This window comes from Crocuta crocuta, unplaced genomic scaffold (genome assembly GCF_008692635.1).
Source record: "Crocuta crocuta isolate KB4526 unplaced genomic scaffold, BGI_CrCroc_1.0 scaffold197, whole genome shotgun sequence".
Classification (NCBI taxonomy): Eukaryota; Metazoa; Chordata; class Mammalia; order Carnivora; family Hyaenidae; genus Crocuta; species Crocuta crocuta.
Genome location: NW_027532002.1, coordinates 3,202,469 through 3,226,140, shown reverse-complemented (window position 1 = coordinate 3,226,140; position 23,672 = coordinate 3,202,469). Strand labels below are relative to the sequence as shown.

General features: G+C 40.5%; 1 protein-coding gene across 2 annotated transcripts in view; it reads left to right on the top strand.

The window, feature by feature from the left end:
- BMPER (BMP binding endothelial regulator) overlaps positions 1 to 23,672 on the top strand; it is a 250,362-nt gene that overhangs the window by 158,701 nt on the left and 67,989 nt on the right. Inside the window, exons 12-13 of one of the 2 annotated variants that reach the window (XM_077775353.1) lie at positions 11,463 to 11,792; positions 18,217 to 18,553. In XM_077775353.1, the coding sequence (XP_077631479.1) occupies positions 11,463 to 11,792; positions 18,217 to 18,553 (667 nt within the window). The remainder of the gene's footprint in view (positions 1 to 11,462; positions 11,793 to 18,216; positions 18,554 to 23,672) is intronic. The other variant, XM_077775354.1, reaches the window with a different exon arrangement.

The window sequence follows — 23,672 nt, the reverse complement described above, 5'->3', positions numbered from 1 at the left end:
ACAGCGCTGCTGTGCCTGCTCTCGGAGAGGGCCCTGCCTGCTGCGTGCACCCAGCACGGGGGCTGTGGATTGCCCTGGCTGGTTTTGGCACATCTTCCATACCTCCCGGGGCATGCCTACAGGTATCTCCAATTAAAGAGTGGCTGTAGGAGTGGGAATACAACAATTTAATGAAACTGTGACCTCGAGGCCCATTTTATGAGAAACCTCCACTGACAGCGGTTCTGCAAATTAGTAATTCCGTGTTTGAGCAAGGTTTCTGGCCCCCGAGACTGTAAGCAACTCCAGGTCCCTTAACACCAAGGATCTGTCCTTAACTCAGGAAAGCAAGGAAATTTGCAACCAGAGCTCAAGATGCTTGTAGAATAAGAATTTGTGGTGTTGACTTTAGCCCTGCCAAGGAGGCGTTAAGCTAAGTGGCCACTGAAGTTTCTGCCGGAGCAGCTGGACTTGGGTTTGACACCACTCCTGAGGCTCAACTAGCAGAGAGAGGTGGCAAATAAAACCCAACTGTGTCACACGCGGTGGCTAGGAAATCCCACACCAGCACTGGAGCAGCATTGGAAAGGACATGAGGACACCAGTTTGTTTTCTGTTTTATATGCTCTTCTGTTCTAAGGGATACTTTAAAATTTCTGGCCACGGGTTGGTACAAAGCTGAAAGAGGAGCCTGAGGTTATCAGGTCAGGAGTCATCTTTTATCTACCACCTATTGTAGTCCATACAGGGTTTAAGGGCTTGATAAGTTCTGATGGTTTAGTTAATAGGCATCATCATCATCATCATCATCATCATCATCATCATCATCATCAAATAATAATGGTAGTAAATGCAGTAGCAGCAGCAGCAGCTGATATTTATGTAGTGTTTGCTGTATCTAAACACTTTCATGGGCTATCTCATTTATTTGTTTGATACTCACAGCCATCTTATAGTCAAGTAATGTTATCAGCTCGATTTTACAGCCGAGGAACTGAGCTTTGTGCTTAAGAAGTATGCCCAAGGTCAGTGTGGAGCCTGAATTCCTCTAATGAAATCTGACCTGAGGGGTGGGCTGGAATGTCTACCATTGACTTATTTGTCATTTTATACAGTTTAACAACCAGTTTCAATTGGGAAGGGAAGAGAAGGTGCAGAGGTCTTTATAAAGGCAAGGATTAGAATTTGGAGAAGGATGTTAGGAGGAGTTTCCAATTTAATAGCATTTCCCTCCACCCCACCCTAGAGGAAATGCCCACTTAAGTGCTCAGGCTTTCATCTACCTGGTGACACCTCCATGTCTGCTCAGGTGCAAGGAGTTGATAGTTGGTGTTCTCTGTGCTCACTGGCAAATCAAACTGGCTTGGTTTTCCATGTCCACTCAGTTTTCCAGATTTTTTTTCCCCTTCTGGCAACTGAGGGTGGAGGTATTTTCAGTGGTAAGTGAAGACCTTTCTAAATTTTCTTACTTACAATATTAAAATACTATAGTTCTAAACTTGAAATAACTGTGTAGAATTCCCAGTAGGAGTAAGAAAGAGGAGCAGTGTCACTCAAACTCATCACTATTTCAGCATCATGGAATTGTATAAATGAATGAACCTTTATTATGAAGTCGACCTTTTCACTTTTCAGGTGAGGAAACTGAGGCTTTTGGTAGTATTAACTGGAAGAGCTGAATGAGAACCTGCTTTATTATTTATTTGTTTGTTTGTTTATTGTTAACCTTCTAGTCCAATATTCATTCTTACATATCATATGGCCTCCTTGGATCTTTGAGTAGGAAAATATTCTTTATTTTTATTTTTATTTGCTGTCAGCACAGAGCCCGATGTGGGGTTCGAATTCACAAACTGTGATCATGATCTGAGCAGAAGTCAGACACTCAACTGACTTAGCCACCCAGGCACCCCAGGAAAATATTCTTAATATAAATGCACCATTATTAAATCATTCAATTAAAGATTACTTTCTTGGGGCGCCTGGGTGGCTCAGTCAGTTAAGCATCTTACTCTTGGTTTTGGCTCAGGTCATGATCTTATGGTTTGTGGGACTAAGCCTCGGTTGGGTTCTGTGCTGGCATCATGGAGCCTGCTTGTCTCTCTCTCCCTTTCTTTTGTTCCTCCCTCTCTCTCCAAATAAGTAAATAGATTTTTTAAAAAGCTAGTTTCTTCCCAAATTTTGAAATAATATGTTTTGAACAGAAAGAGATATATAAATTCATTACGAGACATCTGGTACACTTAGTCAAGGCTGCCATCTTGAATTTTAAAAAAGATACATATACCCAGTTTTGACAGAAAGAACTGGTGACTCAAACCACTTAGCATTGGTATACCTAAAATACAGTAAAGTGGCCAAACAATATAGACTCCAGATTCTGACACTGATATTTCACTTTACAGAAAATACTGTATAATAAATTGCACATTACTATATACAAAGCAGAGGCAGATTTATTCCTTTCTGGAGGTCATGTCTGCTAAGAGCAAAACAAGAACAACAAAAATTGCAACTTCTCTTGCCACTAAAATTGCTCCTATTGCCAGTAAAGATTTATTGAATGTAAGTCTGTGTCAGTCTGTGTTGTGCTCAGCATTCCCTGTGTATCCTGTCATCTGATCCTCATAATGATCCATGAAGTAGAAGCTCCATTTTACAAATGAGCAATCTGAGAGTCTGAGAAATAAATAGGGTGAGGGCAGCTGATACCCTGCTCTAGGAAACTCTAAAGCCAACATGTATAAGAACTATTTTGTGTTCTCTGTTGACTACATTTTTATTCGTTTAGAGGTTTACCTCCAAATATATATGAAGTTTGCCAGCTTCTTTTCTTTCTGCATGACTAGCAGCTTCTATTTGAAAGCACTTGGTTTTGCTCACCTTTTAAAAACGTATCTACATTTATTAGGTCACTTAACCTCCAGTCTCTTGGTTTACAATACTTGAGTTCTAACCTTCCCTGGGAGTTTGGAGAAATGAATCACTAGCTGCACTATGTAGTTCCCTTTGATGAGAAATTTTTTATTTATGAATACTATCATTCTTTCTTCTTATCACAGCCCCTTCTTGGTTAGTGCTCTCCATCCCCAGCCACTCCGCCCCCAGCCACTCCTTTGCTCTGCTCTCTGTTCTGTTTTTAGAGCACATATCTTGTCTCCTTTTATTTTTTACCTTTTCATCCTGTGAGCTCACAGCTCTGCCTCCACAGTGCTCCTCCTGGAGCTCATTCTGGTTTCTAATTTCTGAGGACCTTCACATAAGACTTCTTGACAAGATGCTAATATGGTAGATCTCAGTCTAACTTTTTTGGAGACCACGTTCTTCCAAAGTACTGCATTTGAATTTTATTAACAGTTGCTACCTTTGCTTCTCCTGATTGTGTTGGTTGGGAGTTGGATGAAGAAATGAATGGCTGATTCCAACCCCTATCTGTTAACTGAATTCTGGCACCCCCATTACCCCAGCTGCACAGAGTTGGGGCCTTAACATTATTTCTCATCGTTTTGGCCTTTCTCCCCCATGTAGCTAATCAGTCATCAAGTCTGCTTGATTGTCTCTTTGTGTTGTTTTTCCAATAAATAATTTCCTTCCCACTTCCATAGCAGCCAGAACTTTAACCTATTGCCTGCAACTAACCTCTGTCTTTTCTCCATCAGCCCTTTCTACACGCCTCTGGCCTTCACAAGAACTCCAGCTTTCTTCACTGTCTCTCACAGTTTCCCAAAGTTTGTTTTATAAAACACTAGTGCTGAGGAAGAGTAATGAGTAATATTTCAAAACAAGCTTCTGTGATTAAATACATGAGGAAAATGCTGGGTCAAGTAAATTTAAACATGTTTCTTTACTGAAGGATTGGCAGGGTCCTCTCTATGCCAATGTGCAGGGTAAACTTTCAGGAGGGTGATAGAGTATGGGGTACCTCCTGAAGTAATTTGAGCTGCAGAGATTTTTTTTATTTCTACTTGTTTTGGCAGAGCCACAGGCAGGATTGATGTTTCATAGGAAACACATTAAGGAATGTTGGTTCTTTGGAATACATTTAAACTTCTCAGGCTGGCAGTAAATCTCAGGCCAACTTATTTAAATGGTTTGGGTGTCTCACATATCCTGAAGTAACTCCCCACTCTGGTCAGATCGGTGTCCTGTTCTTCGTGCGCAAGCTGCCCCATGACTTGATTAATATTCTTCTTTTGGCCTAGAAGGCTTACCCTGTTCTGGCCCCAAATCTACATTTTATATGTCTTTTATAGACAGACTCAACTCACGTCGTCTTTTCAACAAGTCTATGTTTTACATGTATGTTACAGTTACAGTGTTATCCAGCCCTATTTTCACCAGCAGTGGATATCGATTTGCTGGATTTGCGTAGTATTTATGATAATAGAACTAATAGTAACTATTCTCTGAGCATCCATTACATTCTCAGCACTTTTGCAATGCTGTCTTTATGTTTGTAACCAACGTGCAAGGTAATTGTTTTTAGACCCATGTTATAGGTGGACAAACTTAGGTGATACAGGTAGCCTGTGCATGATTTTGTCGTCTTTAACTGGCAAGACTAGGATGCAAACCCAGGACAGTCTTCCATGAAGCATACTTCATGTTTGCAAGCTCTAAAGTTAGATGAACTTAGAGATGTGAAGCCCACCTCTTTCAGTTCAGGTGCACAGCCCTCAAGTGATAAATAACAATTTCTACTTTATAGACAGACATATTAAGGTAAGAGCTTGGCTGGTTTGGAAGGTCCTCTGGAGGAAATGAATAAAAAGCTGGTACAGACCCTGAGTTTAAGAACTTGTAATGTAGGGGCGCCTGGGTGGCTTAGTCGGTTAAGCGTCCGACTTTCGCTTAGGTTATGACCTCGCGGTTCGTGGGTTCGAGCCCCACGTCAGGCTCTGTGCTGACTGCCCGCTGAGAGCCTGGAGCCAATTTCGGTGTCTGTATTTCCCTCTCTCTCTGGTCCTCCCCTGCTCATGCTGTCTCTCTCTCTCTCTCCTAGAAATAAATAAAAAATATTTTTAAAAAAAGAACTTGTAATGTAGTTGGGGAGATGAAATATAAACATATCGAATAAGAGGACCGTATCATATCATTTATAATTAACTTCTAGGTAGTGTTCTCAAACTGAAGGTGATGGATTCCTTGATCAGTCTTGGCACACAGTGTCCATGGACCCCTACATTTGAGTGGATACATTTGTGTGCATTTGGGAGGAAGAATGTCTACACATTTCTTCAGATCCCCGAAGAGCTTTGTGATCCCAGCTAGTTAACAACAACTGTGTAGGATGCTACGTACAGGGTATAAGTGGAAGCATCAAGTGGTGATGAGGAAGGCACTGGCCTCAGAGCTGCAGAGCTGGATTGGACTCTGTTGTTATTGCCTTTGGCTGAGTGACCATGGGCAACATGGCAATGCCTCCGAACTCATTGCTAAGAAATTAGGGTAATAATATACAATGTGCAGAGAAGTAGTGAGGATTAAAGGGGATAGTGAAAGTGTGGAAAGCATCTGGCATGGTTCCTGGCATAAACTAGTCACTTTAAACTAGTTGCCTTGGCTATTGTGAAGTTTATTAGTTTCCTATTATTGCTAGAACAAATTACTACCGACTTAGTGGCTTAAGGCAACACATATTGTTCTAAAGATCAGAATCTGAAATGGTTCTCAATGGGCAGAATCAAGGTAACAACAGGGCTGTGTTTCTTCTGGAAGCTCTGGTGGAGGATCTGTGGGTTTTTTTCCCACCTTCTTTAGTGCCTAGACGCTACCCACATTTTTTGGCTTGAGACCCTATTTTGTCTTCAAAACCATCAGTGGCATGTTGAGTCCACCTCATGCTATGTCACTGTGACACTCGTTTTTCTGCCTTTTTCTTTCACTTCTGAGGATGCTTGTGATAATAGTCATCCTGCCTGGATTACCCAGGACAATCTCTCCATCTCAAGGTCAGCTGATTAAAAACCTTAATTTCATCTGCAGCCTTAATTCCTTTTTTTGAGAGCATTAATTATCTAATTAGTTAACTGATTAAGTAAAATCCTGTCAATAACCTGCTGTGTGTTAGTCATTACCCATCTATTTTAGTAAGTTCAGTGTGGGGAGTTTGGTTTTTTTCTCTACTGAAACGTATTCTTTAATTAATTAACCCCTTCATTCAACCAATATTTATGGATACCTAATATGTATTATAGCAGGCATTGCTGTGAATAATGCAAAGATGAATCTGTGTAAAATATATGTATATACCTCCAATTTACAAGGCAGTGTGCCAGGCACTGAGAACAGAGTTTACATATAAGGAGTTTAAAACCTGGTTTGGGAGTTAAGCATACATTCTAACTATAAGTTATGGAAGAAATTGATTTATCATAAGCCTGCAGTGGATTTGGTGGTGATATTTTTAGCCCTCAAACCGAAAACATAATGTGTCTATAGGATAGAGTCTTTGAAGTTGAGACTGTCCCAGATAATCTAAACGATGTGGTAAGTTTTTCTTTGGAGACTCAGAGGAAAGAGAAGTGACTTTGGCTACAGCACTGGGGAAGGCGCTGTGGGGAGGTGGCATTTGAACCAGGAAGTGAAGGATCTGTGAACTGTGAACTGTCAAGTGTGGGACAGGTGCAGGGGGGAAGGTGAGAGGTAGAGAAGCACTGGGCTCCATTGGGGAGGCCCTAGGAAGTCAGCCATGGCTCTGGGGTTAGGTGTATTTCAGATTAGATTTTGAAGGTATGGACTGCTTTCTTTGCTCTTCTGTTTGAAGCTGGTGAGTATATGGAAACTTATGGAAAATATGTGAAAAGAAATTTACATTCTTAATGGTATGCCTACTCGACTTAAAAATATCTCTATATATTTTATTTTAGGTGCCTACCCAGCTTTTGAAAATCAGTTTTTCTTATATAGATATGTAAGTGTATCTGGTGAATCATAGACTGGTAGAAAGAAACCTACTACTGGCTTTCTGCTCACCCTCCTCCCAACCCCCATTCACACAGTAAAGTTAGATGAAATTTTTAGTTAAGAAGACAAAGATGCAAAATGTTCTAGGAATCCAAGCGCCACTTGGTGGAGCATCTGTTGGCCCCTGGGATCCGCAGGCCAGCAGCTGTCAGGGACACCTGTGTGTGAGGCCAGAGCCTCCTGCGTGGAGAAGTTCCTACAGGGACACTCACAGCCTTTTGATGTCAGGGGCTCACATCGTGTTTAGGAGGAGCCTAGACCACCAGCATACGGGCTTGTATTAAGGGCAGCGTTTCTAATCCCAGCCTTTTGTGGTTCTTTACCTACATTTGGCACATCATCATGAATTTTACCCACCTGGGGTTCCCTGCATGACCCAGTGACCCAGAGTCCCACAGGGCCTGTTTCCCTGCAATTTGTATTGAGAAATGTTTAAAGCCATTTTGTATTTGATAGACTTTCTTACGGTTAGGACACTTCAGGAAATGTGCTGATCTGCGTGGTGCTGTGCTGCCATGAGTAGGGGAAAGCATCCTCTTTGCAGACGTAAAGGACTGAGGATGAGAGTCATTTTCTATGTTTTCAAAGTGATTTTAATGACTGGGGAAACCTTATGGCATGATAAGTGAAGAGGAAATAAAATTTCATGTACAGGATAATCTTAACTGTGTTCGAATACACATACACACACCACACACACACACACACACACACACACACACAGTTGTAAACGGTGGTCATTTCTTGGTCGCAGAACCATGAATGATACTTTTTTCTTCCTTATACTTTTCTGTTTTTGTTTGGTTGTGTTTTGGAGGTAGGAGTTTAGAGTCTATTTGATTTCTCCTATTTTCTTTATAACATGGAGTTGTATAATTTTCCCTTAATTTCCTTTGACGGATGTTTTGAGAATAATCACTTCTCTCAGAAGGAAGGCATTTCATTAGAATAAATATACCAGTGGCCAAAATACCTGTACCTGATGAGGTTAAGAGAAAAATATTGAAATTATGTTTTTAGAAGTAGCCTGATTCTCTTAATTCTCGTAGTAATCTTATTAAAGTATGGAGCATCAAAGCAATGTGTTTTAATCCAGTGTTTTTAGTTTTCTAAGACAAATATTCTTATTCCAAAAGTATACCTAGTCATTGTAAATAATGAAATGTAATGTAAATAATAATGTAAATACGCATAAACAAGAAAGAGGAAAATACATGTCACACATAACTCTATTACTTAAGAGAGAAAAAAAAACCACACTCTGAATATTTGGGTTTATATACTCCTGATGTTTTCTTATGCTTAGACATTGTGTACATATAAGGAAAACAAACCAAACCAAAAATGACATTTGATGATTTGATTTAAAGGACTCTGAAAAAGCAGTGGTATGCTTTTTCAATATATACACTACTTGTATATTGGAATTTTCTTCTCCATCCTCTGACTTAGACCCATTCAAACAAGGTTAGTTATAGAACTGTCCTTTTATCTAGCTCTCACCATCACTCCAAGCTTTCCAGAACAGTGTGACCGGACATCTGGACATTTTGGGCTGCAGCTTATTTCATTGGGTCTGATGGAAAACAAAAACAAAAACAAAACCAAAAAACAATGGTATGAGCTTATAGTGTCCATTTGTGTCCCTTAAGTGTTTATCTAGCTTTTATCCTTTCCAGCTAGGCAGCTCATGTGTCCCTGAGATTTACACTCCAAGCCATCCTCCAGTGCACATGTTCATCACAGGATATGGCATGGGGATCTTGAGGTGCCAGGAAAAAGGCCAAGGTTTCCAAATTTTTTTAGCTCATGATACAAATGTCCCCAAATGCAACGCATAATTCTCAGGCATCTTCCTGGTCATGAAATTTTGTTGGCTTCTTCTATCTTGCTGTTACACAGAAAAATCATTCTGATCTCCAAACCCCTGTCTCTTCCACAAGTGAGGGCCTCTTGAAAAATATCTTTCCTGACAGCCCTGTTCACACATGATTTCCCTCACCTGGTCTCCCTGGATGTCCCTTGTTGCTTTCCGCCCAACTATGAGTAAGCTCAGCCTTCCCCGGGGCCACCGTAGGCTGTACATTTTCTGTTGCTTCTTTGAGGATTTGCTCGGTCACTTAACTGGCCCTATCTACCTGTGCCCACATCTTGACTTGAAAAACAAAATTATAACAAAAACAAAAACAGGAAAGCAAAAGGAAGAAAGGAAGAAAAAGTATCACTCGCGGTTCTGCTACCAAGTAATAAGCACAGTTTACAGTATGGGGTGTGTATGTATTTATTTTAACACAGTTAAGATGATCCTGTAGACAGAAGTTTGTTTCCTGTTTTTCACTTAATATGTCGTAAGTATTTCCTCAGTCATGAACATTATTCATAAATGTTTTCAATGCCTTGATAATAGTTCATGTTATTGATTTACTACAGGGGCTTAGCTGTTTGTTTAATGTTAAAAGACAATCTAAATATCCATTTTCTTATGATATATCCGCGATCAGTAGGCATGTAGAACAGCGCTAGAAGAGATAGTGAATTCTCAGTCGGTGCTAGCTTTTCCCAGCCGAGAGAGGATTTCTTCTGGAGTATTTTAGCTCCTCCATTAGTACCTTGGCCTCCCCAGGCTGAGATCCATCTGTTTCAAGCTCAAAAGCTCAAAAGCCTTGATTGGTCTGGGTTTTCTTGAGCGTGTTAAGAACTCTGAAAAAGCCCTTCTCTTGAATTTGGTGCATCTGGTGGTCATGTGAACAGTCTTTTTGTGGCACATGATAGTATTGACTCAGAACTATAATTTTCCTGATGCTCCTCGAGGTGTCCCAAGAACTGCTTTGCCCCCTGTCAACCAAAGAAACCCCATTTTCATGCCAAGGAGAGATTCTGTTTGTTAGAATGTGAGGGAAATGTGTGATGGGGTAATTTTGAAGGCAGTCACATGGAGGGAGGACTGGAACATGCATTATGGGTTGGTTAGATAGGTGGGAACACTAGTTGGGGGTGGATATAGGATTAGGAAGGTGGGGGCAGAATTGGAGTCACAAGGAGAAAATAAGGACAAGAAAGAAAGGGAAGGCAAATTAAAATTTTGTTGCTGAGCTCTCAAAGTTTCTCTCTTCCACCCACGTCTTCCGCCTTCTTCCCCCAGGTAGCGCCTTTTTTATATTCCTTGAAGTATTTGTTCATTAAAACTATCCTGCACACACAAAAATGTATCTTTTTGAGTCTCTATCAGACATTGACAAGCAAAGCTAACTTGAAACACGCAGTTAATTTACCAAATTGCAAATACACAGAGTTATATGGAGTCAAATGTAATTGACATATGTAATGACATAGTGTATTATAACATAAAACAACATTACTCTCCAAACACTTTACAAATTACAAGCACACAATTGCCTTGGAATCCATTGGTGCTATCAGATCAGTTGGCACATCCTCTCTCTGTGCTGAGTTTTAATTCTTCCCTTACTTATTCAGAACAATTGTTTATAGGATATTGACCTGTGCTGGTGTTAACTGGAAACTGATCTTTCGATTCTTGTTCTTTCATCATGTGGGCTGCTTTATCTAAATGAATTACTCGTTTCCTGGTTGTTCATGCCTCCCTGAAAACAGACAAAAAAATCTTTACATGGAGAACAAAGCAATGCCAAATATTGTTTTAAAAAAATGATGTTTAATTTTCTGTAAAACTTTTTGACATGCCTCAAGTGTAAAACTTTGCCTGGGTTTCACAAATATTTAAATGAATGATATTTTGATGTGATGAATGTGTTGGAATTTCCTAAATCTATGAAATGATTGGTTTTATAATTTATTTTTACCCAATTTTAGATTTTGATACACAGATCAAAATATAGGCCCTTGTATTTGTAAACAAACAAACCAACCATAGAGGCTATTAATTTTATCAGTACTTTGTTTCGTAGTGGTATTTAAACATTTATCTATTTGGCAATTCTATTTATTTGCCTTAGTAAATACATGGGTGCTGAATATAATACCTCTAAAAAATTAAAACCCATGAGTATCATTTAGAATGCCATGGTTCCACATGTTTTTGAATCAGTTAAATGGAAATAATACTATTGCTTTGCTTTATTGTCATTTATGTTACTGCCTTTTATTTATTTGTTTGTTTAGTTTTGTTTATGTGTGTTATGCAGTAAAACCAGTTTTGTTCACAAAATTATCTTAGTTTTATTTCTCCATCCTTATGTTAAGACCAGAGCATTATATCAAGGCTCCAAAATAGAGATGGCTTAAAAACTTGGAAATGTTATAAATAACTTTCAAGTATAAAAGCACCTGAAACATTGCATGCCCTATGGGGTTTGGCACAGAATTCTAAGACAACCAGTTTTTGTTTTTTTTTTAAGTTCCCCACTAGTGCATCTCTGCTAAGACCCTCCCCCACCTGGGAGGTGCCCCCTCCAGGTTTATTGCAGGGACCCCTGATTTCTCCTTGAATCCTTTGCTCCGTTTATGACCTGCTTTTGTCTCTCACTCATCCGCAGAGCCCGGCGTTTGCACGGTATTCGGAGATCCCCACTACAACACTTTTGACGGACGGACATTTAACTTTCAGGGGACGTGTCAGTACGTTTTGACAAAAGACTGCTCCTCCCCTGCCTCGCCCTTTCAGGTGCTGGTGAAGAACGACGCGCGCAGGACCCGCTCCTTCTCCTGGACCAAGTCGGTGGACCTGGTGCTGGGCGCCAGCACCGTCAGCCTCCAGCAGCACTTGACCGTGCGCTGGAACGGCTCGCGCATCGCGCTGCCCTGCCAGGCGCCGCAGTTCCACATCGACCTGGATGGCTACCTCCTGAAAGTGACAACCAAAGCAGGTGGGCTTCCGTGTGCCTCTGGCTCTTCCCTCTGCCTCACCAACCCGCACAGCAGTGCTCTGTCTCTTCCGGAGGAAAGCCCAGAGGCAGGGAAGTGTTCCTGCTGCAGGCGTTACTACATCCCTGCGCACCAGGGCTTCGAGGGAGACCTGGAAGGTACCACAAAATAGCTGGAGAAATCTACACACGGTGGAGCCTTGCCGGCCGGCACCAGTCACACCACCCTTGCAATCTGCTGACATCCCCATTCCAAAAATAGCACTTGTGCGCCCCAAATAACTTCTTTCTCATGTTTTGTTGCAATTTTAGGCCATTGGTGTCCAGCTTGGAATTGTCAGTGTTTCTCCCAGCTCAGCTAGTAATGTGCAGTTTCACATCTGTGAAGAAGAGAGTTTTTCTTGTTAGCATCTGTCCAAGAAGGGGGAATCCTTAAAAGTAAACCACTGATGTGTGGGTGTGCAGATGGGAGTGTGTACGGCTGTGTGACCAGCAGTTCTGTCCATTCTGGACCCTGGGGAAGGTACTCACTGAGTTAATGGCTAGAACCAGGGCTCCCCTGGAAGATGCTTAGGTTCCTCTGAAACTGCTGTCGCCCAGGCTGGGGACATGGAGCCGCTTGCTGCTGCCCCTTCTCAGCATCCCATGTTGCCCGAGACCCACTGGACCCTCTGTTCCACTCCACTGGAAGACACATCCCTCCCAGGCCAAACTGTGCATAGTTGCTAGCAGGTTACTCTTAGGGACTCAGTGAAAGCACAAATTCTTGCCTGCGGGGTGCTACCTAAGGAGGCACCTTAGAAGCAGAACTCAGTCCTTCAATAGCAGCCCCAGGGAATGAATTCATTTACACATTCAGTTGTATCATGGTTCCTTCCATTCTACTTTGGTTAATGCATATTGTTTGTCGATTGAATATTGAACTGCATGTTCTCTTGGTATATGCTCTTTCTGTCAGCATGATACTTGAGGAAATCAGTATATTTCTCACTTTTTGTATTGATGAAAATTTAACAGTGTAAATGCATCAATTATGTTCCAGTTTCTTTAGATAATATGGATCCAAAAGGGAAATATTTGATAGAGCAGACACTTTTGAGGCACTATAGAGCCTGTTCTCTGCTGTACTTCAGAACCCTGTTAATTGTTTCCGTTCAGGCCAAAATACATTTGACAAATTGATCTGAGTTTATGGAATGCCAGCACAGCTAAACAATGGCAGCAAGCCAAGGAGAAGCTTAGGGAGCTTTTATTTAGGGAGCACAACATGGTTGCAGTGAGAAAAAATTAAATATTAATGTATTGGAACATTCTATAAACAGAGGATTCCCAACTTCACTCTGAATGTAGCAGGTGTGAAGAGATCTATTTATTCAATTTGAGAGGGATTAGTCCTCTTCAGAAGATTCAGACACCTGTTATTTTATTCAAATGCCATGTCACTCTGTCGATGTAGGCCTCAGCTCACTCCTTTAATGAAGGCTACAGTTTGTGGCTCTCTGTAAATCGTGCCCAAGATGACTCATTATTATGCAGCACTAATTAGAAGCACCTTGCTTATCTGTTTGCATGCCAGCTGAACACAATGGATTCTACTGATATGGAAATTATTGGTCAACCACAGCCCTATTTTCAAAGGGATCCTGGATACTGAGAGATTGCGAACAGCCTAGGAGGTTTGATACTGTTCTGCTCATAGCTGGCGACATCTTACGGAATAAGTGTACTCTTGTAAGGATTCCACGTTGTAAAAATGAGTGAAAGGATGGGGCTGCTAAGAAAATAATAATAGATCATAAACACCATAATTAGATTAATGAATTTCACTCTTCTTGGCCTTGAAGTCAGTTTTACAATTTCCTTTCTTCTTTCCATCTCTCTTACCACGATGCAAGTAAGTCATGTGATGTCCTTAATACCCAGCTGAACACTTTCCCGGAGCATAAACTTTCTGCTTCCTAGGGATGAACTGTATTCCTGTGGGCACTAAACTTGCTTTGAGAGTATCCTTTGAGTGGAACACTTCCATTTCCAGACACTATTCTTTCCCCAAGACCAATCTCAGTCTGTGCTATGCCTTAGGGATATTTTCTTTTTATCACCTACTCATTGTCTACTTAAAATATCACAGTATATCCTTGGAGTGGTCTTCTCCCATTGATTATTTTTCTAATTTCATAAGCCTCATATCAAAGGAAAGTTTTTTCAAAATATTTTTTCAAAATAACATTATATCAAGCCTACAGCTCAGAGGATGGGAAGTGGGGAGAAATGACTCTTTGCCCCTGTGTTTTATGAACTCAGCACTTCATGATGGAACCCTTTGGCAGAGGAGCACAGGTGGCTGTGTAGCTTGGTGGGATTAGGCTGTCGCTGCTTACCTAATAACAACCAGGGTGGGACAGAGGGCACGGAGCTGGTTTAGTAGCTGGAGAAAGCACTGCCCACCCCCATCACACTCCTACCCCAATCTTGGCACTTAGTGAATAATTTAAAAATATTTCCTTTCTGCCATCTGTTCACTTCATCAGCTGTACCTGAGAGAGTTACGTCAGCTCCACCCAAAGGCATTAACANGACTATATATATATATATATATTCTTTTTTCTTTTTTTTTCCTTTGGTACAAAATCTGAACAGAAAAGCCATCAAGTTTTAAGCATCACTTTGGTATGTCTATAGNCCAAAAAAAAAAAAAAAAGCAAAACAAAAACAGCAACAAAATAAAAGAACAATGACTTCTCTCCCTCAGAAAACAAAACACGACACAACAAAACAAAACAAAAAAAACCCCACAACCTCTAAGCTAGTGGTGTGGAGCCTTTATTTGAAGGGTAAAAAACAAGTTGGTAAAACATTCACTGGTGAGGAGGGATAATTGGAAGGCGCTTTTTGCAGTGGAAGGAATGTGCCTGCCGCTTACACCTCCAGACAGGACATGTGCTTTGGCTTTGGCCTTCTGACTCTGCCAGTTATTTCTACCCAGCTTCCCATGCAGAGGAATTGGGAAACTCATCCCAGCTGTAGAAATGACTAGCCCCAGCCCCTCAAATGCTTCCACAATGTTTTCATCTCGTAAGATGCCTATTTGAAATGTCTTTTGGAAGAACAGTTTCTTCGTTTTTAACTTATTCATTTTTTTTTGCTGTCATGATTGTAATTTCCTTTGTGTGCATTTTACTCATGTAGAGGGTAATAATAATCATGCAAATGCATATATATATGATATAGCAATAGACAAAGCCATCTGTAGTTGGATAAGTCGTCCCTTAGCATTGGTCCATGAAAATCCTTTTACTATAATAAAAACAAAGAAAAGAAGAGGAAAAGAGAGCGAATTACAAATTATTCTTTTACTTTTGGAGCCATGTTTTATGAGAGATCAAGAGTTTGAGAAGAGTTAACTAAAAACAATGGCTCCGCATCTTCCCAGGCATGCGAGGGACCATTAGTCTATTGCATGAAAAGAACATAATGACTGGCTTGTCCACTGTGAGTTGATTTCACACATGAACTCAGTTGCCCAAACTCTCAAATTTGTTATATCATTGTCAGTAATGATGTTGGAGCTCCTTTGGATATAAATTCTCAACCATTGTGGCATTTGGAAGAATAGTATTTGCCTACTGTCTAGGAAAGAGATTTGCAGTTTGGAAAATTTTGCAACACGGAAAATCTTTGGAATTATGCTTTGGAAGTTCAAATGTTGTATGGAATTGATTTTCTTCCCTCATTTCTCTTGCTGGGCAGCTGCCTGGCTACAGGCTCGTGAGGTCATGTTTCTTCTATACCTTAGAGAGTTTATTACAAATCATATTATAATTTCCTTGTCTTTTTTCAAAATTGTTATTTCAGTGTCTTAACTAGCATGAAATTCACAATTTCTTTGACTTTGCAGATTCAACTCAAAATGTATCAATTTACAGGCAATTCATTCATTTAGTGAGTGTATGGTAGGTGCCAGATAATGTGTTAAATGATGGAGTATGAAGAAATATAAATCACTTTATAGGAGAATTGTAGTTGTGGCAGGTGACATCATCATCTCACAAAGATCCACAGAGGAGGTCAGTCTACCACGTGGATAATCTCACAGTGTGTCCTTTCTCTGATCGCCTTGCCCCATCGCTCTACACTCTTCACCAGATTGCTCCTAAGAGAGATTTTTTTTCTTTCCAAGTTATTTAAATTCCAGTTAGTTAACATACAATGTAATGCTAGTTTCAAGTGTAGAATTTAGTGATTCATCACTTACATATAACACCTGGTGCTCATAAAAAGTGCCCTCATTAATACCCACTGCCCATTTAACCCATCCCACCACCCACCTCCCCTCTGGTAACCATCAGTTTGTTCTCTGTAGTTAAGAATCTGTTTCTTGGTTTGCCTCTCTTTAAGGGGGACTTTCTTATGACCTTCTTTCTTTCTTCTTTACTCAACTCTATTTAATTTTTTGAATCTACCTTCTTCTCCATCCCAAGAAGTCTTCTCTACCATTTGCCTTTGACTAAGAACGTTTCCATTCCTTTCATTTACTGTACAGTGATTTCCATATGGGCCTTTGGTTATTTCTTGAGAAACCTAGTTTTAGAGCACCGGTTTATTCTGTCAATAACTCCCTAAAATGGATTTGTAACTCTTTCTTGTGGCAGTTGTGTGGCCTGCTCACAGAAATGCTATTTGGCCAGCCTTCTCTCCTCTTGGATCATGTTCCAACTTAGGGAATATTGGCTTTAGAATCTTACTTCTGGGCATTTCTTACTAATCTTACATCACTCTGATTTTGTCTTATGCCAATTTTATATCCAGGATCCATTCCCTCCTCCGCTGGCCCTCTCTTTCCCATCGCTGCCTTACCCCCCAACTTCTGAGCATCTGCTGGACATTTGTCCATCAACCTAATCTTGCAGGGTCTTCTAAGAGGAAAGTCATGTTGCTTTTTCCAGAGGCTCAGAAAAGGCTAAATGATAGACTAGATTTTGTTAGAAACCCAAGAGGGTAATATTTAAAAACACACACATGGGAAGACTTTCTCTTTTTCTGTTAAAAAGAGACTTTTTCTTTAGGTTGTTACTCTTAGGAAATAGTGACAGTGAATAAGGAGAAGTCCCAGGGCAGAAGTGAACATCAGTTTCTTGTTGATGTTCTCCTGGTGCTCATGTCAGAGAACTGGTGCTTACTTCATCCATTCCCTGGGAATCTCAGGCACTACCAGGGTATTATCAGGAAAACAGTAAGAAAAGCTTCCAACACACACTTGAGACATAAAGAAAAATTCTGACCAGAAGAATGTGTTATTTACTCTTTAATGAACCTCAAGAGGCTTTTTATAAAAGCCCTCAACTTTATCTAATGCACAGTGCCTTCACACACAATATCAGGATATATATGAGAACATTTCTTCTTGACCTTCTAGTCAGACTGATCTGTGCTATGTGACAGCATAGCCTGGCTGTCCTATATGTGATATAGAAATTCCACTACTCAATGGGGCCATTTCATTGGCTGATGGATCTTGGAAGTCCTGGGTCAGTATATCTGAAAAAAACATGAATATTTACAGACAGAGCCTCCAAAATTTTAGATGGTCAGTTCAGCAAACTAAGAGAAGCCTGTATTTTTTACCTTCTGGGGTGAAGACTATTTTCTTGGTTGCACTGTCCTTCTGATTCTATCTAGCACATGAGAAACTTGTAGCCTGGAGGCCTGGTAGCCTCCAGTGCCTTCTCAAATGTTGAAGTTTATGATCAGCTCAGGCTGTGAAGGTTGGAAGGGTTCCACAACAACTGAACCCTAGGAAACATTGATTAAACAGCCTTCCTTGTCTCAGGGTTGTGTGTGAAACAAAGATGAGGCAAACATTTTTATTTATATAAGTGTTCTCCTTTGAATAGGATCTATTCAGAAGCTATATATTTATTACCTTAATGCTTTCACTATAACAAATAACTTGGAAATTTTCGTTTGACATTTGGTATAATTACATGGGGGATTTTTGGGTAAAGAAAAAGATTACTTTAAAAACAATGATCTTTGTTATCTTTCCATTTCCACATTTCACTTATCATTGGATAAATGAAAGCACAAGTTGGACCAACATAATTACTATAGGAAAAGGGCAAAACTATAAACTTTAGAGGAACATGGTCAAAGAGTAGTCCTCTATGAGGCAAGCCAGAGTACATAAGGTATCATGTAAGGACAAACTTTATACAGTTTAAAAACCCTGAACCCCAAAAAGTAAGTGATTCATGTAAAATCTACAACACTTAACATGGTAAGATTAAACAATAATGAGAATTTGGATAGACATTAGCGTCCCTTGTTAGAGGTCAGTCTTATATACTGTGTCCTTACATACATGCACTCAGGAATTATTGGTGGGTTCAGCAGTGGTTGATCCTCTTTTCCTCTCCTTTTCTTTCAGGTTTGGAAATATCCTGGGATGGAGACAGTTTTGTCGAAGTCATGGCTGCCCCTCATCTCAAGGGCAAACTCTGTGGTCTTTGTGGCAACTACAATGGACATAAGCGTGATGATTTAATTGGCGGAGATGGAAACTTCAAGTTTGATGTGGATGACTTTGCTGAATCCTGGAGGGTAGAATCCAATGAGTTCTGCAACAGACCTCGTAGAAAACCAGTGCCTGAACTGTGTCAAGGGACAGTGAAGGTAAAGCTCCGAGCTCACCGGGAATGCCAGAAACTCAAATCCTGGGAGTTTCAGACCTGTCACTCAACTGTGGACTATGCCACTTTCTACCGGTAAGTACAGCATTTTGGGATGGTTTGGGTTACAGACCAAGGATTGACTTGATCTTGAATCAGAGTATATCAAATCTTCTAGTGTACAAAACATGGGCTCCCAATGCACAAGATAAACACTTTTTTTTCTTATGTTGAGACCAATCTTACTTTGACTAAGTCCCACATTGTGTCCCAAATTACGAAATTGCAGGGGAGTATTTCAGAGCTGTCTCCTATAGATCATTCTCTTTTTGTGTCTGCAGGCTCACTGGGAAATTGGTGATTTTTCTAGTTAGCTTGACTCTAAGACTGAGGAGTGGTTCCCAAATTCTGTCTAAACTACAGTGGTATAGGATAGAGATGGGAATCTCAAATAACTTTGGCTGCCTTTTGGTGTTTGAGTGAGCTTGGTCATTTGAAGCCTGAGGAACAGTTCAGATCTGCCTCATGGTCTAGTACCAAACAAATCTGCAGGTGGAAAGCAAGGCAATGAAATGAGGAGACCTTGGCCATCTATCAGACTTCACATAGGAGAGAGTAGAAAGAAAGCTTGAAGATGGAAGAAGGATGTTCTCTCATTTAGAATATGGATTCCATAACCTTTTCTTCCATGCTGCGAGGCTGCATTTGTGAGTAGATGAGTCTGGCCTGGTTGTACTTCCATTTATTACATAATTCCATGGGTTCAAGAACTATGACTCTCTATAACTTTAACCACCATGGGTGTGGGAGGAAACATGAGAAGACAGAACCCAAAAGGCCTTGTTTAAGTGATTTGCCTGTGCCTCTTAAAATGAGAAAACTCCTGTGGTCTGAAGCCACAGAAAAGTTATTTTTACTCTTTAATTGTCACCAGTTTATTTCCCCTCGTTCTCATTAAATGTGATCTTTTTTTATTTGATCTTTGGACATAAAAGATAAAGTTCTACAAAGACAGCTCAAAGTGGAGTAGAAAAAGGACTGTCCCTGTCATCACACACCCCTAAACATGGCTGTGCCTGCCAAACCATTTGGCTCCAACTCCTATATTTAGCTCTTTCAAGCCATTTTCCTCTTATAATTTGAATCCCTGGATTCCCTTCTTCCTCTTTCCTATACCACCCCCTAGATTGACCCCACCCTTGTCTATTGAAATTGAAAGATCTTTTTAAAAAGGTTTATTTATTGTTTATTTTAGGGGAGAGAGAGAGAGAACATGCATGAGCAGAGGGACAGAGAGAATCCCAAGTGGGTTCCACACTGTCAGCACAGAGCCCATCTCAGGGTTTGATCCCACAGACTGTCATGAGTCAGATGCTTAACCAGCTGAGCCACCCAGGTGCTCTTGTGTGGCTTTTTAAATTGAAAGATCTGAATGTAAGACTTTGGAGTGAGTTACGGAGCTGGGCAGAGAAACCGGGCTTTGTTTGGACTCTAAACACACATCACTTGAAAGTCTGAGGGGAAGCAGTAGAGCATAGCAATTAATAACTTTGAGGGGTGCCTGGGTGGCTCAGTTGTTAAGTGTCCAGCTTCAGCTCAGATCATGATCTCATGGTTCGTGGGTTCGAGCCCCGCGTCAGGCTCTTTGCTGACAGCTTAGAGCCTGGAGCCTGCTTCAGATTCTGTCTCCCTCCTTCTCTAACCCTCCCCTGCTCACGCTGTCTTTCTCTCTCAGAAATAAATTTTTAAAAGTTTAAAAAAAAGAACTTTTGGTCTTCTGGAGCTAAAAGTTCAGCCCAGCTTTACAACACTGAACAATTATTTAAGCTTTCTAAACCTTAGTTTGCTTATCTGTGAAGTGGGGATAATAAAAGAACCTAAGGTAGATTTAAGGGTTGTAATTCAGATTTAGTGAGATTATGAACATAAATGCATGTGCCCAAATGCTATGTAATTGATGGTTCCTGTAGTTTCTTCTATTAATTAAATTAAACGATGAACAACTATAATGACTCTTTTGGAAGCTTTCCTGCCTCAGTTGCAGATTTGGATTAGACCCTTCTCTGCCTAACATAGAAAGGAAAGGTTGTACTCCTCCCAGGGCCCCAATACTCTACACCTTTGATTTTTATCTCGTTTCAAAGAAGTGTGTTGAAAACAAAAATTGGAGAGCGGGGCTACAGAGACTAGTCCCTTTTTGCAAATTGCTATTTCTTTTCCCTTTGGTGATTTATTTCCTATTGTGATCCCTGGACCGCAAACAGAAATATGATGAACACCCTGGCAGAAGTCGTGAGAAATGACATAGTCAGGAACAGAAAGAACCAGAATTATTAGGTGGCCAGGCAGATGCTTGCCTTCTGCCCTTGGAAGTTGCTGCAGCCACTTCAGCAATAGAACGGGGGTTGCTTGTTTGTGGAACGGGCTTGGTGTGCAGAGCCTGGGGGAGCTCATGAGGATGTTTTCAGGATCTTTGTGCACTGAGGTTTGGAACACCAGCGGTGATGGGAGATGAGCTCATGTTCTGCCTTGCATGGTGTAGGGACAGGGCACCCTTCCATGGCCAGCCACTCTGTCCTGGAAGAGGCAGGGGAACTGAGGAGAGTGGGGATAGACAACCTACCTGTCACACATCCTGCTGATGATCTCATGCCCCGACCACAAGGCATGTCATCATGCATTTTTAAGTGAGGGTGGCCAGTGTTGGATAGATGGTGGGTTTCTTTCTTTCTTTCAAGCATACATGTGGCAGGAAAAAGAAGATAAACAAGGTCAACATGGAAAGGTAATTATGTTCCCACAGATCTACAATGAGGACCAAACCTCAGAGAGGCTTTAGGAAGCAACGGACAGAGAACATGTTGAGTGATGCCAAGTTGGACCTAATCTCAACTCTGCCATGTTCTAGTTGTGTGGCCCTGGTAGCTAGCTGAGGTTCAGATTCTTTACCTATTGCATTGGTATGACAGTAACTGCCTGGTGGGGCTGCTCCTTCAAGGACCGAGGTCAATGGGCAGTGCCATGTTGTACATGGCAGACAGCCAATACTAGCACAGTGTGCTGTTGTCCTGTGTCTCTTCCTTTCCCTGGAGGATCTTGTCCTCAGCTTAGCCACTTATCTTTCTGATTGCTGATATCTTCTGCTTACTTCATGGAGAACTGATTGGATAGATTCTTGCTGATAAATCCACGGAAAAATTTAAAAGTCAATGGTTTCTCATTAGTGACACTCAATGAGATAGTGTAAGAGAAGACTCCATTGCAATCCTTTTCTTTTTTTTAATTTTTAGTTTTTAAGTTTATTTATTTATTTTGAAAGAGACAGAGAAAGTGAAAGTGGAGGAGGGGCAGAGAGAGAAGGAAACACCCAAGCAGAATCCCCACTGTCAGCATGGAGCCCGACATGGGCCTTGAACTCATGAAACCATGAGATCATGACCCGAGCTGAAACCAAGAGTCAGACACTTAACCGACTGAGCCACCCAGACTCCCCTGCAATCCTTTTTAGAAGTGTGGTTTTTGGGGGTGCCTGGGTGGCTCAGTCAATTAAGCCTCCGACTTTGGCTCAGGTCATGATCTCATGGTTCGTGGGTTCGAGCTCCGCATCGGGCTCTGTGCTGACAGCTTAAAGCCTGGGGCCTGCTTCAGATTCTGTATCTCCCTCTCTCTCTGACGCTCCCCTACTCATGCTCTCTCTCTCTCTCAGAAATAAATAAAACATTAAAGAAATTTAAAAAAATAGAAACATGGTTTTTGGGGCTCCTGGTGGCTCAGTTGGTTAAGCTTCCGACTTTGGCTCAGGTCATGATCTCCCTGTTCGCAGTTTCAGGCCCCACGTTGGGCTCTGTGCAGACAGCTCAGCCCCTGGAGCCTGCTTCAGAATCTGTGTCCCCTTTCTCTCTGCTCCTCCTCCACTCACACTCTGTCTTTCTCTCTCTCTCTCAAAAATAAATAAACATTAAAAATTTTTTTAAAATTAAAATAAAAACACATTTTTGTCTTATAAGAGTAATATATGTTCATTGTATGAGACAAATAATATTAAAATGAATAAAGGAGAATATGGCAATCGTATGCTATTTCACCCATATAAATTTTTGCTTGTACATTTTATGTCATTGGTGGAATTTCTAAAATGAATCTGAAAACATAGTCATGACTGTGGCTGTGACCTTATTTTTGAATCATTATAAGACTAAAGAGATTTGCCTTAATATCATGAAAAGTCATATACATAAATTGTGTACGAATTTGATTCCTTGCATTTCCCCCTCACTCTCCAAAGAAATATGAGTATTTCCCGTACAGACAAAGAATAAGGTCACATAGCACACAAATGCATCCTTCCAAGCACCACTGGATTTGTGACAATGAAGAAGGGAGGGAACAAAGAAGACATTTCTCTGAGGAAATGGTACCTTTTTTGGGTTTTCTTAATTATATGATAAATTTCACATGGCTAATTCTAGTATATATATGAGAAATATTCTTATAAAGTGAAAATAATTCTAATTTTTCTGAATTAGAATTTACTTTTTAGATGTCAAGGATTTAAGATCCTTATTTTTACTTTGTTTTGGTCTTTTATCCAATTCAACATTTTAAATAGTAAACTATTGTCTAAAAATTTGAAAAACTTTGTAAGTGAGTAAGAAATTAGCCCCCAATTTTTGTTTTCTCTTTTGGGAAACATTTTAGGTTTTGCTAATTTTTCTTCACAAATCAATTCTTCCCCTCGTTGGCTGATTTGGCATAAAAATATGGTATTCAATTAAATAATAATTTAATCTTTGTGATCAGCATACTTTGGTTTAATTCATTATCAAATACATTTAGGTACAAGATAATTTAATTATGAATCACATAAAAATTTTAGCTGGCTGCATTGGTAATGTGTCTTAAGTCCTAGAGTTGCTAATTGACTTGTCCTTAAATTAGATAATTCTCTTTAATAATGTTTTGCAGTCTCCTTCACTGGGATGTTATGGAGAAATTCCTAGAAGCTAGGAAAATTGTGTACTGTGGCAAAATTGATGCAAAGTCATTTGAATTCTATTTGGATTCATGCAGAGACTCCCTGAGGGGAAAATGTCGAGTATTTTCACACCTCTTTTCTCATTTCTCTTGTTCACCTTACTTTCCCAGCCTCATGTTGCCTTCTCTGTTCGTGTCTGGATGCCAGCCAAGACCTCCAGGAGGAATAGGCAGACGCTCA